At 44.3% G+C, this 16237-nt stretch overlaps 1 protein-coding gene across 1 annotated transcript; it reads right to left on the minus strand.

The window, feature by feature from the left end:
* Positions 1-3157: 3157 nt before the first annotated feature.
* On the minus strand, positions 3158-4981 carry LOC120063594 (aspartate beta-hydroxylase domain-containing protein 2-like). Its single transcript, XM_039013937.1, has 3 exons — positions 3827-4981; positions 3427-3540; positions 3158-3267 (listed from the first exon to the last, which is right to left on the minus strand). Exons 1-3 carry the CDS (start codon positions 4689-4691, stop codon positions 3158-3160), a joined length of 1089 nt encoding a protein of 362 aa, XP_038869865.1. The 5' UTR covers positions 4692-4981.
* Positions 4982-16237: the final 11256 nt, after the last annotated feature.

The following is a 16237-nucleotide window of genomic DNA, read 5'->3' on the forward strand; positions in this document are numbered from 1 at the left end:
TGCAGGCTTGCAACTCTCTTGTAGTCCAATATTTACTGTACGATATTTACTGACAGTGAGCTGTGAAAATATAACATTGTGCAGACATGCATGCAACGTTCTGTGGAGTTCACTATTTGATGCAAGACTGATACTCTCTATAAGAAATGTGCTAAATATATTTTACAATCTAAATGTAATTTTAATGTTAACATTCTTGAATGGACAATTCTTAACATTAATGAATAACTTAAAATAACTTCAAATAAATATCACTTAAATATACATCTTACCTCTTCAATTAAAAAAATTAACATTATCATCTATAGAATGACATAACAAACAAAATAATCAAATCAGCAGCAGATTTTTGAACTAAGTATACATACCAACTAGAAAATTAGCAGCTGTAAAAGTGGAAATGGAAAACAAAATGGAAATGAAAAGGCCTGATGGTGGCGCTAGAGGAAAGGTCAAGTGGTCAACAAATCAATAGGTTTCTCCACTTGGGGTCTTGATTGTGCACAACAATTTGTATGGCAATCCAGCCATTATTTTGAGATATATCTAGTTCTCAGCCTGTGGGCATCATGTGTGTAGTGATCCAATATCCATAGCCATGCCATTTAACAGCATGGCAAGACTGCAAAGGCTGTCCTGGGACATAGTGGAGCTCAATGTGTTTAAAAAAACGTTTTAGCTTACTGAAAGCTCTCTCACCACCAGAAACAGTCACAGGCAGTATGCAAAATATATGTAAAGCAACTCACACTTCTCCAAAAATGCTTTGCAGCTGCATCTTACAAATTGCATTCAGGAGACCAAGAGGGGACAAGTTAGGGGGGAAAGGGGCAGCATATACAGTGTTCAGGTGTCTTACTTCATGTTGAAACTCAGGTGTAAGATCTCTGGAATACTTCATGATCAGTGGTTGGCACACAGAAGAGACTTTATCCTCACTAATCTGCCCAACTTTCAAAACAGCAGAAAATTATTCCACAATTTTTGCAGTGGTGTGGAACCTAGTGTCCAAGTCACTTATGTTGTCCAAAGCAGTAAAAAACACTGTGTTCTGAAACACCGTTGCTGCACTGTCCTGAGCTGTCTCCTCTTGAGAGGTCTCATCATGGAATCTCTTCCTTTTCCTCTGGCGGCGGTGTTCCTTGCTAAATTGAGGTGCAACATCCAATTGTGTAGCAATCAGTGTTGCCTCAGACAGGAGAGACTCCCATCCATCTCTAAGAGCCTGCATCTCTTCCTTTAAGGCTCTGATATTGGCTGCCTCTGTGTCAAATGAGCCTGGGGAACAGTGGGTTAACTGCCTAGCTCAGGGGCAGAACGACAGATTTTTACCTTGTCATCTCGGGGATTTGATCCAGCAACCTTTCGGTTATTAGCCCAACGCTCTAACCACTAGGCTACCTGCCGTGAATTTTTGCATAGCAACATCAGTATTCATGAAAGTAGACAATTATTATCTACATTCATTTTACTTAAGTATATTTAAAACCAAATACTTTTAGACTTTTACTCAGGTAGGATTTTACTGGGTGACTTTCACTTGAGTCATTTTCTATTAAGGTATCTTTACTTTTACTCAAGTAGGACAATTGGGTACTTTTTCCACCACTGGTGGTAGGCTATGATGTCATCAAATGGAATGGGTCATAATGCCGCAGTAAATTTCTACTGTACATCTCTATTGATTTAACAAGACGTCAAAGCTCCAAAATGAATGTAGATAATAATTGTCTACTCTCATGAATACTGATATTGCTATGCAAATATTGATTAGATTATCTTGCCAAAGTGGTGCTCAAATTCACGGCAGGTAGCCTAGTGGTTAGAGCATTGGGCTAATAACCGAAAGGTTGCTGGATCGAATCCCCGAGATGACAAGGTAAAAATCTGTCGTTCTGTCCGAGCTAGGCAGTTAACCCACTGTTCCCCAGGCGCCGAAGACGTGGATGTCAATTAAGGCAGCCGCCCGCACCTCTCTGATTCAGAGGGGCTGGGTTAAATGGGAAGACACTTTTCAGTTGAAGGCATTCAGTTGTACAACTAACCTTTGTGGCACAGGAGGTAACGCATTTGCCCTAACAGCAGGTTGCTGATCCATATTTACCTCCTCTCCATCTGCTCATACTGAAATATGGCACACCTACGCCTCCTGGTGCCACTAATATGAAACTGCAGAACAACATCATACCCAAGGGAGTTGACATACATACCCACTGAATACACAAGCTGTTACAACAGTGTTACCATGCACAAATGAGATTCTGAATTCAAGACAGAAGTAGGCTGATTCAGATAATTTGCCATTTATTAAATACTGTTCAAAATGAGTACAAATGCCACAAATATGAATCTATTGGGGTAGAATATCACCATAAATTTGATATACAGCTGGGAAAAAAAACAGAATTATATAAAATGTCACTGAACAATAGCCAAACCACCAAACATTTCAGATATCTAAAACTGAATGTATCAAAATGACAAATGCTCAGAAGAGAAGATGACATTACAGTACCAGTATATTAAGACCACACAATAACTTAACTATTGATTGTAAGACAATTATATTTCAAAACCTCTGATATGTTTTGTACTCCAACTCTATTTACAGAAATACAAAGATATCAAATACAACCATATTACAACCATTATTTAATTAGATCATTTACCAAATACAAGCCTTTCTTCTGTGTAGCAACAACACAGACAGTTTCAAGCAAATCATTTGATCTCTAAAAAAAAATGTTTCTATGTGCTTATCCAACCATGTTTCTGTGAAAGCTGTATTGATTTCTATAGGAGAGCACAGTAAAGTATCACACATTGGCAGGGATAATCACAGAGATAAGGATTGGGGCTGTAAACATTCAAATGTAACATTTTACATTATGGCTGTTTGGTCAAAGTCAGCAGGTGCTAAGAGTTACAGGGAGAAAGCAGATTTGAACAGGACAGAGAATATGTACACAGTGAGTATGGGAACGGGACAAGAGAAACGCTCCCTCCCACCCCACTCACACTGTTCTTCTCTACTTTTTTCACCAACCCTCTTAAATTCTGAAAGACATTCTCTCCGTCGCCCTTTACCTCTGCTTTTCTCTCTGTAGCTCTGTTTCTCTTCACCCCCCCCCCCCCCCCCAACAAACTCCTTGTCTTCTCAGCGCCCAGGGGTGAAGATGTAGTCCAGAGCCTGTCTCTCAGCAGCTGCCACATTAGGGTGCCAGAGGTCCACCATGAAGACAACCCTGGGTCCGTCCTCTGGGCCACCTGAACATAGAAAAAACACAGATTCATGTTTTCCTCCAATCATCCCTTTATAACAGCTTAATAACACTTTCTCACAACAGTAAACACACACACACAACCCGGGTAGAAAAAGGTGACCCCCTTTCACCCCCTCCACACACACAGCCGTCTCCCTCTCACCCTCATGGAAGGCCCTGTGGAGGAAGGAGTCATCAAACAGCAGACAGCTCCCCTCAGACCAGCACTGTGGCTCCCCGCCAACCACCAGCTCACAGGAAGAGGGCACTCTAAGACCTACGGAAGACAGGCAGCAAGTCAGTCTATATACAGTAATTACCAAGGAAACCAGGGAAAGTATTACATGACAAACACATACTGTATGAATATATTCTAAAATGTCAGCTGTATATGTTGTCATGCAAAGAAAGCTTTAAATCAACCCTACAATAGTAAACATCATTATTATCATTGTAATAATTTCAGAAACACAGGTGAATACACACAGGGAGCCAGGTGCATCTTTGAAATCGCTATATTTAACAGTGTTGTAGCCCTCCAGGCAGCTCTCTCCCCCTCTTACCCAGGTGGCAGCGCAGCCTGACGTTGGTTGGGCCGTAATGCTCAGTGATCAGGGCTCCCGGGGTTAGCACAGAGAAGCAGGCGTTTCCAAACACGTTGTTGGCGATAAAGGTGCGCAGCTGACCCAGCACCCTCCAGGCCCGGGGGCACCTCCTGGCATTGAGGGCCAGCGGAGTGCCCTGGTTCAACAAGTAGAAGGTCCACCACTGACCATGGGGGGTGCTGTTGGACTTCCAGCCCAAAGGAAGGGAGGAGCCAGCCCTTGCTGGGGGGGAGTGGTAGATGCTCTCAAACTCAGCCAGCAGAGCAGGGAAGCTCCTCTCCAGCAGCTCCACGTCGTGCTTCTGTGCGTCCCGGGAGAAGAAGGGTGCTGAGGGCAGGTCAGGGAGGAAGAACACCTCTGGCCTCTGGATGGTGGGCCGGCTGGTGAGGTAGCGACCCTGGTCTCGTACCCCTTTGTGTACCCTGCCCATGCCCGACCAGGTGTAGCGTTTGGCGTAATCTTGCAGGCTGTGGTACAGCTTCTGATTGAGACCGTCCCCTGTGTTGGTGCAGCGAAAGGACTCAGCGGACTGACAGTAAGCAAAGCCGTTCTGCTCCTCCACCCCTGACACTGGCCTGCCTTTAGCCTTGCCATCTCTCTCTGTGCTGATCAAGGCCCCCCCACCCCCTCCTACTCGACTGGGCTCATTGCTGTACCCCCCACGCAGGGGAGAGGAGCTGTGCTCACGACCTACCCTGTAACAGTACCACACAAAGAGCAGCAGCAGGCACATGGCTGTGCCAAAGGCACTGGACTCACAGTCCCTCATAGACTGCATCCCTCCAGCCACCATCTCCCTCACCCTCTCTAGTGACCACTCCATTCTGGCTCTTCGCTAAAACCACTGAGTTTGGTCTGAAGAAATACCGTTGAGAAGGTCAATAACCAACCCTGTCTGACACTGCTTGAAAATGGCTATTAGAGGAAAATTTTCCACAGGGTTTCTCAAAGGCTACTTTCAGGAAGCTCTTATCATCCCCCCTTCTGGATGCAGTCTGACACTATCTGATATGACACACTCAGGCTCCAGTCCTGAAATTTCAGTACTCAGGGATGAGGGGAGGGTTCCCCCTGCATGGTGCCTGGCTGTGTGATATTTGTGCTGCTCCCTTCCTTGTTCATTTTCGACAAATGCAGACAGACAACACACCTCAGGGTATCTGGTCTCTGCATCGGAGAGAGGGGGGGAAAGACAGGGAAAAGGTCATTAGACATAGGCACTGCACAACCAGATACACACAGCATCTAATAAAGAAGCAGAGTACCAACATGCAGATCTCATTGCAAGCTCAGTTTTCCACATTACCTCCCCCACTTAGCTGGTTTAATACGGAACTAACTCCCACCCTTTGCGCCACCCTTTACACAAACTCCCACCCCCACACTCAGCTCTGGACACACACAGTGCACCATGCGCACACACTCACACACAGATGGCATTTAAAATTCAGTTCTCCACACACCTCCGCACTGCACTGTAGAAAGCCATGAGTCACATTGCTGCATTCAAACACCAAAATCAGTCTGTCTATCACACACACACACAGTAAATCTCAGTAAGACAAAAATAATGGTGTTCCAAAAATGGTCAATTTGCCAGGTCCACAAATATAAATTCCATCTAGACACCGTTGCCCTAGAGCACACAACAAACGATACATACCTCGGCCTAAACATCAGCGCCACAGGTAACTTCCACAAAGCTGTGAACGATCTAAAAATACTTGAATCAGTTATAGAACCCATTGCCCTTTATGGTTGTGAGGTCTGCGGTCTGCTCATCAACCAAGAATTCACAAAATGAGACAAACACCAATATCCTCAGTATATAACGTGAAACACCAAATAATGCATGCAGAGCAGAATTAGGTCGATACCTGCTAATTATCCAAATCCAGAAAAGAGACATTAAATTCTACAACCACCTAAAAGAAAGTGATTCCCAAACCTTCCATAACAAAGCCATCACCTACATAGAGATGAACCTGGAGAAGAGTTCCCTAAGCAAGCTGGTCATGGGGCTCTGTTCAAAAACAGACCCCACAGAGCCCCAGGACAGCAACACAATTACACCCAACCAAATCATGAGAAAACAAAAAGATAATTACTTGACACATTGGAAAGAATTAACAACAAAAAAAATGAGAAAATTAGAATGCTATTTAGCCCTAAACAGAGAGTACAATGTGGTAGAATACCTGACCACTGTGACTGACCCAAACTTAATAAAAGCTTTGGCTATGTACAGACTCAGTGAGCATAGCCCTGCTATTGAGAAAGGCCACTGTAGGCAGACCTGGCTCTCAAGAGAAGACAGGCTATGTGCACAGCCCACAAAATGAGGTGGAAACAGAGCTGCACTTCCTAACCTCCTGTGAAATGTATGAGTGTGGCTCTAAGGCTATGCATACAAAACGAAATTCCTTAGGGTTTTCTAGAATAGCGCTTTGTACATTTATTGTAGGAAGGATAAGCAGCATAGATACATTAACATACTAACTGCAGTATTAAGCACTCACACAGACGAAAAGATGCACTGTAACAAGCAAACTATGCAGTAAACATAAACACACATAAGCAGAGCTCCCACTGTACAGACCTTCCTATGCTTCTCCTGCACAACCATCTCACCAAAAATGGTTCGGCAAACCTGCTTGGAAAGACAGAACAGCCATCTCCTCTCGTGAACACAGCCCAGATGACAGTCAACCGAGACGCACGCCCCCATAGAACCTCTCTAGCACAAATACACAGTTCGCTCGCTGCCTTGAATTGAGGAACTGTCGTAACTGAACAAACCCTGAATGGGGACAACCATCCATAACACTCGTCTGTCTGTCTCTCTCCCTCCCTCCCACTCTCAATTTCTCCAATATTCCTGCCTCTAATGCCCTTAAACCTTCATACATAAAGCTGTAGTTAGTCCGCCATCGTATCATGATTCACTCGCATAAAACCACGACAGATGTTCAAGGATTCACACTGTGTATTAACAATCTGCCAATAACAGCTACACTTGTAGCGCATAAAAACAAAAATGCAACATAATGATATTCGAAATAATAATAATGATGATGATAATATTAATAATAACTCACCCAATTTTCATGGTTTTGAAAGATATCTAGACTAGCCTACAGATTTACCATGTCACCAAGCAGCTAGTGAACTCTTTAAATAGGTATGCTATAAGTTTATTATTACATGTCAATCATAATTAGGCCCTAATCAATTTAGCAAAATGTAAAAAACTAACATCAGCAAAGATGTTCTATTATATTGACAAGATAGTCAAGTGACCGCTCTAACAATGGAAAAACATGTCCCCAAATATGGAAGGCAGGCAGGAGTAGGAAAGATCAGGTGGAACACTTCTAACCAATGAGACGGCAGATAATCGTGTGAACAACAGGCACAACTCAGAGGGTCGTCATTAGTTACCACAGCCACAAAGTCATAATTATGGCTAACCCCCGCCTATTTCTACAATTAACCTTAACTTTAACCCTAACCTTAACAACACTGCTAACCTTATGCATTACCTTAATCTTAAACTCGCATCGCCCAGAGTTCCCCCACCCACTTCACTTCCCTCCATTGAAAATGAATGGGGCTCCATTTTTTCATCTCTCCTAATGTGTTATGTGGAAATGCACTGTAATTCGGATAGTCACTCTTGCTTCACTCTCATGTGGGTGCTAGCAAACAGGCTAGGTAGTGCTAGGTATCAACAGCCAATCCAGTAGGGGCTGGAAGCTATAGTGAACTTTGATTGGTCAATAGCTTGCAATATCGCAGAGTATTTGCATAAAGTTCAGCTTTCCCCAACTTTGATCCTCACTTCCTTAAATTGAAAATTAATGGGGGTCTGTTGTTTCATCGCCTCCAACGTGTTATGTTGAAATGCACTGCAAGCCATTTTTCTCAAAGTTGCCTGAATGCCACGTGTATCCACTTATAACAGTACATTTGTAACAGCCTAAACATTACAAAACGTATATTCCATTAAATATACCTCACGTAATTCAACACTTTCTCATCAGTGGCATAGCACAGTTTTGCGGGGCCCCCACAAGGTCAGAGCAAGGCCTTAACTGTTTAATTCTAACAATAGGTTATTCAAATATGCAATACAAATCTCCAACCTCTTTTTGTTTTTTTTAATGGCACTATTAAATGCTCCAGGGTTAATTTCGTATAGCATTTTGGCATGTTTTTCTAGATTTTAGTTTGTTACTTTTTGTTGCGGGGAGTTACAAGTACATTATCCATTTCAAATGATACGTTTATAAAACATGTACCCGTAGGTTACCAATCCCCCCCCCCCCCCCCCCAGAAATGTAAGAACTACATACAAAGTTTAAGTGATAACAATTCTGTATAAACAGGAAAAGAAAACAAAACCTCCCACATTTTTCTTGCAGTATTACTTTAGTCCCTTGTTGAAAAAAGGATGCATGTTTTGGAATATTTGTGTTCTGTACAGGCTTTCTTCTTTCACTCTGACAATTAGGTTAGTATTGTGGAGTAACTACAATGTTGTTGATCCATCCTCAGGTTTCTCCAATCACAGCCAATAAACTCTGTAACTGTTTTAAAGTCCCCATTGGCCTCATGGTGAAATCCCTGAGCTGTTTCCTTCCTCTCCGACAACTGTTAGGAAGGACGCCTGTATCTTTGTAGTGACTGGGTGTATTGATACACCATCCAAAGTATAATTAATAAATTCACCATGCTCAAAGGGATATTCAAAGTCTTTTTTTTACCCATCTTCCAATAGGGGCCCTTCTTTGCGAGTTATTAAATGAAAACTTCCCTGGTCTTTGTGGTTGAATCGGTGTTTGAAATTCACTGCTCAACTGAGGGACCTTACAGATAATTGTATGTGTGGGGAGGTAGTCATTCAAAAATCATGTTAAACACTATTATTGCACACAGAGTCCATGCAATTTCTTATGTGACTTGTTAAGCAAATTGTTACTCCTGAATTGTTTTAGGCTTGCCATAACAAAGGGGTTGAATACTTATTGAATCAAGACATTTCAGCTTTTCATTTTGAATTGCTTTGACATTACGGGGTATTGCATGTAGGCCAGTGACAAAAAAAATCGCAATTTAATCAGTTTAAATTCAGGCTGTAACACAACAGAATGTGGAAAAAGCCAAGGGGTGTGAATACTTTCTGAAGGCACTGTATACAGTGCCTTCGGAAAGTATTCAGACCCATTCCCTTTTTCCACATTTTGTTACAGTACAGCCTTATTCTAAAAATTATTAAATTATATATATAAAAAAACATAAATACCTTATTACAAAAGTGTTCAGACCCTTTTCTATGAGACTAGAAATTTAATTCAGGTGCATCCTTGAGATGTTTCTACAACTTGATTGGAGTCCACCTGTGGTAAATTCAATTGACTGGACATAATTTGGAAAGGAACACACCTGTCTATATAAGGTCCCACAGTTCACAGTGGACGTCAGAGCAAAAACCAAGCCATTAGGTTGAAGGAATTGTCCGTAGAGCTCCGAAAGGATTGTGTCGAGGCACAGACCTGGGGAAGGGTACCAAAACATTTCTTCAGCATTGAAGGTCCACAAGAACACAGTGGCCTCCATCGTTCTTAAATAAAAAAAGTTTGGAACCACCAAGACTATTCCTAGAGCTGGCCGCCCGGCCAAACTGAGCAAACTGAGCAATCGGAGGAGAAGGGCCTTAGTCAGGGAGGTGAACAAGAACCCAATGGTCACTCTGACAGAGCTCCAGAGTTCTTCTGTAGAGATGGGAGAACCTTCCAGAAGGAAAACCATCACTGCAGCATTCCACCAATCAGGGCTTTATGGTAGAGTGGACAGAAGGAAGCCACTCCTCAGTAAAAGGCACATGACATTCTGCTTGGAGTTTGCCAGAAGGCACCTGCTCCAGAGCGCTTAGGACCTCAGACTGGGGTGAAGGTTCACCTTCCAACAGGACAACGACACTAAGCACACAGCCAAGACAATGCAGGAGTGGCTTCGGGACAAGTCTCTGAATGTCCTTGAGTGGCCCAGCCAGAGTCCAGACTTAAACCCAATCGAACATCTCTGGAGAGACCTGAAAATTGCTATGCAGCGTCGCTCCCCATCCAACCTTACAGAGTTTAAGAGAATCTGCAGAGAAGAATTGAAAAAGCTCCCCAAATACAGGTGTGCCAAGCTTATAGCGCCATACCCAAGAAAACTTGTGGCTGTAATCGCTGCCAAAGGTGCTTCAATAAAGTACTGGTAAATGTTCTGAATACTTATGTAAATGTGATATTTCAGGTTTTTATTTGTAATAAAATACCTGTTTTTGCTTTGTCATTATGGAGTATTGTGTGTAGACTGATGAGGGGGGAAAAAACAATTTCATCCATTTTAGAATAAGGCTGTAACTTAACAAAATGTGGAAAAAGTGAAAGGGTCTGAATAATTTCTGAATGCACTGTATACATATTGTTATATATACAGCCTATAGGGAGGAGGTCAGAGATCTGGCCATGTGGTGCCAGGACAACAACCTCTCCCTTAACGTGATCAAGACAAAGGAGATGATTGTGGACTACAGGAAAAAGAGGACCGAGCACGCCCCCATTCTCATCGACGGGGCTGTAGGGGAGCAGGTTAAGAGCTTGAAGTTCCTTGGTGTCCACATCCCCAACAAACTAACATGGTCCAAGCACACCAAGACAGTTGTGAAGAGGGCACGACAAAACCTATTCCCCTCAGGAGACTGAAAATATTTTGCAATGGTCCTCAGATCCTCAAAAGGTTCTACAGCTGCACCATCGAGAGCATCCTGACTGGTATGGCAACTGCTTGGCCTCTGACCGCAAAGCACTACAGAGGGTACGGCCCAGTACATCACTGGAGCCAAGCTTTCTGCCATCCAGGACCTCTACACAGGCGGTGTCAGAGGAAGGCCCTAAAAATTGTCAAAGACTCCAGCCACCCTAGTCATAGACTGTTCTCTCTGCTACCGCACGGCAAGCGCCAAGTCTAGGTCCAAGAGGCTTCTTAACAGCTTCTACCCCCAAGCCATGAGACTCCTGAACACCTAATCAAATGGCTACACAGACTATTTGCATTGCCCCCCCACCTCTCCCCCTCTTTTACAGCGCTGCTACTCTCTGTTGTTATCATCTATGCATAGTCACTTTAATGACTCTACCTACATGTACATATTACCTCAATTAACCGGTGCCCCCGCACATTGACTCTGTACCGGTACCCCCCTGTGTATAGTTTCGTTATTGGTATTTTACTGCTGCTCTTTAATCACTTGTTACTTTTTTCTTATTCTTACTCATATTTTTTTTAAACTGCATTGTTGGTTAGGGGCTCGTAAGTAAGCATTTCACTGTAAGGTTTACACCTGTTGTATTCGGCGCATGTGACTAATAACATTTGATTTGATTTGTATGTATGTGTTGAACTTTATGGATTGTTTATTTGTACGTGTTGAGTTTTAGCTGAGATGATTCATTACAGAGTTAAGTATATTTGTCCAGGTCTCAATTGTTCCTTGACTAGCACCATTAATTCCCTCTGTTGATAATTATAATGTTATAACTTCTAATAGTAACTGTATCCACTGGTGAATTGGGAGAGAGTGAGGTGATTGCCTTCCAAGAGCCAACATATTTTTGTGGCAGTGCTGCCTGCCAGAAGTAATCGTCTCTGAAAGGGGACACAGTGAACAGTTGGGAGATGGGGCCAATTTCATCGTAAAACGTTTCCTTGATGTTAAATATAGTCTGTGAACAAACTTAAAATGTATAAATTGATTGTTCGGTTTACGGGATGCCAAGGTAATATTCTCCCATATTCTGTTCCAGTTAAAGGGTTGTTCAGATTCAATTAGATCTGTGGACCATACTTTTTTAATGGCTAGCTCAGAATATGAGCATTCCAAAAACGGTATATATATTGTAGAGATGAGTCCTTGGATGGTTCGGTAGTTGGGTTTCCCAAGGGACTCCATAGGCCAGCAAAGCTGACTTAAGTTGTAAATATAGAAAAAAGGATTTGCCTGGTAATGTATATGTGTCTTTCAAGTCTTGGAATAATCTCAAAGGATTACTGCCCGTGATATCGGCAAGGGTACAGATTCCTCATTTGGACCATTGGGGGGAAGCAAAAGGCTGCCCTCCAGATCGTAAGGCATTATTGTGAAATATTGCAATATGGGCATCCCATTTTGATTCCCAGTTGCATTGTTTTTCAATTTTGCTCCAAATGGAAATTGTGTGAGCAATAATAGGACCAAAGCGTAGTTTACATTGTTTAAGGGGTATATCAGTGAAGGGTAATAGGAGACACCATATTTATCTCTATACTCAGCCAGAGAGAGAAGAATCATATCTAAACTAATTCATGACGAAATACTAGTGCCTGAAAATACAATTTAAAGTTTGGTACGGATAGCCCTCCTACATCTTTCCCTCTTCGAAAATGTGTTAATTTTTATCCGTGCTTGCTCACCTTGCCATATCCATTTTGAAACTGCACCATGGATTTTATCCCAATAGCCAGAAGGGGGAGATAAGGGCATCATTGAACTACAGATATTCAGCAGTGGCAATACATTCATTTTGACAGTAGATATTCTGCCCGATTCTGCCCGATCATAAGTGTGGACATTGTTAATGTTATAAATGACTATTGCAGCTGGAAACGGCAGATTTTTTATGGAATATCTACATAGGCGTACAGAGGCCCATTATCAGCAACCGTCACTCCTGTGTTCCAATGGCACGTTGTGTTAGCTAATCCAAGTTTTTAATTTTAAAAGGCTAATTGATCATTAGAAAACCCTTTTGCAATTATGTTAACACAGCTGAAAACTGTTGTTCTGATTAAAGAGGCAATAAAACTGGCCTAAAATCTGGAGCATCACGACCAGTGATGGTGATGGTAGTAGAGCCTCCACGACCAGTGAAGGTTTCTCAGAGCTTCCGGTCATTTCCGGTCACAACTTGTAGACTTGTTTAGGTGCTGCTGTGCGTTTTGTTGCTAACCTTACTTTGTTACCTGCCAACTTCACGGTTTTTACTTTTTAATTACCGTTTATATTTTTAGTTTTTCCCTCACTCAACTTTTTTCATTCAACTTTTTCACTTTGGATGCTTTATCTGGACGTGGTTCGTCAGGACCTCCACCAGTCGAAGCTAAGTAGTAACATTAACATGATGCCTTCAAATTGCAGTCGCTGTACTCATAATATACAGGAGAACGATCGCCTTACGGCGAGGATAGCTTCAGACGCAATCGTTAGGCAAGGGTAATTTCAGTGTAGGAATGGATGAAACAGCGTCTGTGCCACCAGTAACTACAGATAGTAGTATAAATCCCCTCGCACGGTCCCCGCAGCCGGACAACTTTCTCATGGCTTCTGGAAGGAAATGCTGTAGGAATGCTCAACCGGTGTCGCTTATTCAGCCGACAGAAACTTTCCCCATTAAGCAGGGAGTCGGAGTCAGAGGCTGAGCCTTCTCTGGTCTCTACTCCTCCTGTTCCGGGGTCTGAGACGCCGAAGCCTCCCACCATTAGCTCAGACAAATTGAAAACCCTAGTCATTGGCGACTCCATTACCCGCAGTATTAGACTTAAAACGAATCATCCAGAGATCACACACTGTTTACCAGTGGGCAGGGCTACTGACGTTAAGGCTAATCTGAAGATGGTGCTGGCTAAAGCTAAAACTGGCGAATGTAGAGCGTATAGGGATATTGTTATCAACGTCGGCACCAATGATGTTAGGATGAAACAGTCAGAGGTCACCAAGCGCAACATAGCTTCAGCGTGTAAATCAGCTAGAAAGATGTGTCGGCATCGAGTAATTGTCTCTGGCCCCCTCCCAGTTAGGGGGAGTGATGAGCTCTACAGCAGAGTCTCACAACTCAATCGCTGGTTGAAAACTGTTTTCTGCCCCTCCCAAAAGATAGAATTTGTAGATAATTGGCCTGCTTTCTGGGACTCACCCACAAACAGGACCAAGCCTGGCCTGCTGAGGAGTGACAGACTCCATCCTAGCTGGAGGGGTGCTCTCATCTTATCTACGAACATAGACATGGCTCAAACTCTTCTAGCTCCACAATGAGATAGGGTGCAGGCCAGGCAGCAGGCTGTTAGCCACCCTGCCAGCTTAGTGGAGTCTGCCACTAGCACAGTCAGTGAAGTCAGCTTAGCTATCCCCATTGAGACGTGTTGAGACACTATCCCCGTGTCTGTGCCTCAACCTATTTTGGGCAAAACTCAACATGGCGGTGTTCACCTTAACAATGGTTGGGGCCACTCCACCCCGCTCTCACCTTGTCCAGATCCATCTGAATGTTCCCGGCAGCGATGACGTATCCCAGAAAGGAGATAATGGAGACTTCTCAGCCTTGACAAAAAACTGGTTTTCCAGGAGGCGATGGAGGACTTGTCGGACGGAGAACATGCTCCTGAACCGAACGGGAAAAGACAATGATGTCGTCAGGGTAGACAAATATGAACCGGTTCAACCTGTCACAGAGCACATCATTGACCAGAGCCTGGAACACTGCAGGAGTGTTGGTCAGTCCGAATGGCATAACCAGATACTCTTAGTGCCTGCTAGCTGTGTTAAAGGCTTCCATTTGTCTCCTTCCCATATCCGAACCAGATGGTAGGCGTTCCGAAGGTCCAACTTCGAGAATACGGTCGCACCCTGGGGAGGCTCGAAAGCCGAGGAGAGGAGTAGTAGCGGGTAACGGTTCTTTACCGTGATGTAATTAACGCCCCGGTAGTCGATACACGGGCGCAGGGTTTTGTCCTTCTTCTCCACAAAGAAGTAACCTGCACCGGCAGGGGAGAAAGAAGGACGAATGATCCCTGCCCACACAGAGTCCTCAGTGTACCCCTCCATGGTCTTGGTCTCCACACCAGACAGGGAATAAAGCCACCCCCGAGGCTGTGTAGTGCCAAGGAGGAGGTCAATGGGGCAGTCATAGGGTCGATGCGGAGGAAGAGATGTGGCTCGGGCCTTGTTGAAAACCTCCCTGGAGGTCCTGATACTCCGCGGGAACGGCTTTACCAAAGCCCGCAGGAGGACGTCCAGGGGCAGACTGTGCAGCCTTGAGGCAATGCGCGTGGCAGAATGGGTTCCAAACGAGGATTGAACCCCTTAGCCCAGGCGATCAGGGGGTTGTGCCTGTGGAGCAATGACAATCCCAAAACCACGGGTGCAAGAGGAGATTCAATGAGCAGGAATTGCGTGGACTCACTGTGATTCCCTGACACTCATAGGTTGATAGGAATCGTACTGTGAGTGACCCTGCCAATTGAGCGTCCGTCCAACGCTCTGGCATACATGGGAACAGAGAGGAGTTGTGTGGAGATAACCAGCTCTGACACCATGGTATTGTCCATAAAGTTCTCGTCGGCCCCAGAGTCCATGAGCACCCGGAGAGATTTAGACCCGTCACCCCACAACAGGATAGCATGGAGAGGAGTATGAGTAATGGGAGATGAGGGACTCCCTGTACAGCTTTTAGAGCTCAGTCTGCGTAAATGTTCCTCAGGGGCCAATCTAGCCCTGCCCAGTTGCAGGAGGAGGAGGAGAGTCAACAGTCCTCAATGATTTCTGAGGGAACTCGGTCGACATCGGATTGTCTCGGGAATGCAGGCGTCAGGGATTTCTGGGGTTCTTTCGGCGGTGAGGGGAACACTGTGGAGGGGCATGTGTGCCCGGGAACAGATCTCCTCTCCCTACTGCGTTCCCGTAGTTGCCCATCGATCCTTATGGTCAAGTCTATGAGAGAGTCGAGGTCCAAGGGCAGCTCCCGGGCTGCAAGCTTGTCCTTAATTCCCTCCGATAATCCATTAAAGAACGAGTTGAACAGGGATTCCAGGTCCCAGGGACACTTGGCGGCTATAGTGCGAGAGTCTACCACGTAATCTGCAACACTACGGGAGTCTTGACGCAGTTGAAGTAGCTTCCGAGCCGCCTCTCTCCCAGACAATGGAGAATCGAACACCTTCCTTACTTCCGCCACGAAATCCTGCAGATTAAGGCAAACGGTGAATTGTTTCTCCCACACCATCGTAGCCCAGGTGAGTGCCCTCCCGAACATCAGCTTTGTAAGATATGATATCTTTGAACGGACCGACAGAAACAAAGAGGGCTGCAGCTCGAAAATGAGGGAGCACTGGAAGAGAATCGCTCCGGAGGAGGTAATCAGGATTCTCAGGAAGCCAGGTTGGGGAGAAGCAACACTGGTAGTGGGGTTACTGAGAGTCTGGGAGGTTTCCGGAGTTCCAACAATGCACTGACGGCATCGTCATGGTATTCCGCCAAGGTGTGGAATCCTTCCATAAGGTTATGTA

This window comes from Salvelinus namaycush, chromosome 18 (assembly GCF_016432855.1).
Source record: "Salvelinus namaycush isolate Seneca chromosome 18, SaNama_1.0, whole genome shotgun sequence".
NCBI classification, from domain to species: Eukaryota; Metazoa; Chordata; class Actinopteri; order Salmoniformes; family Salmonidae; genus Salvelinus; species Salvelinus namaycush.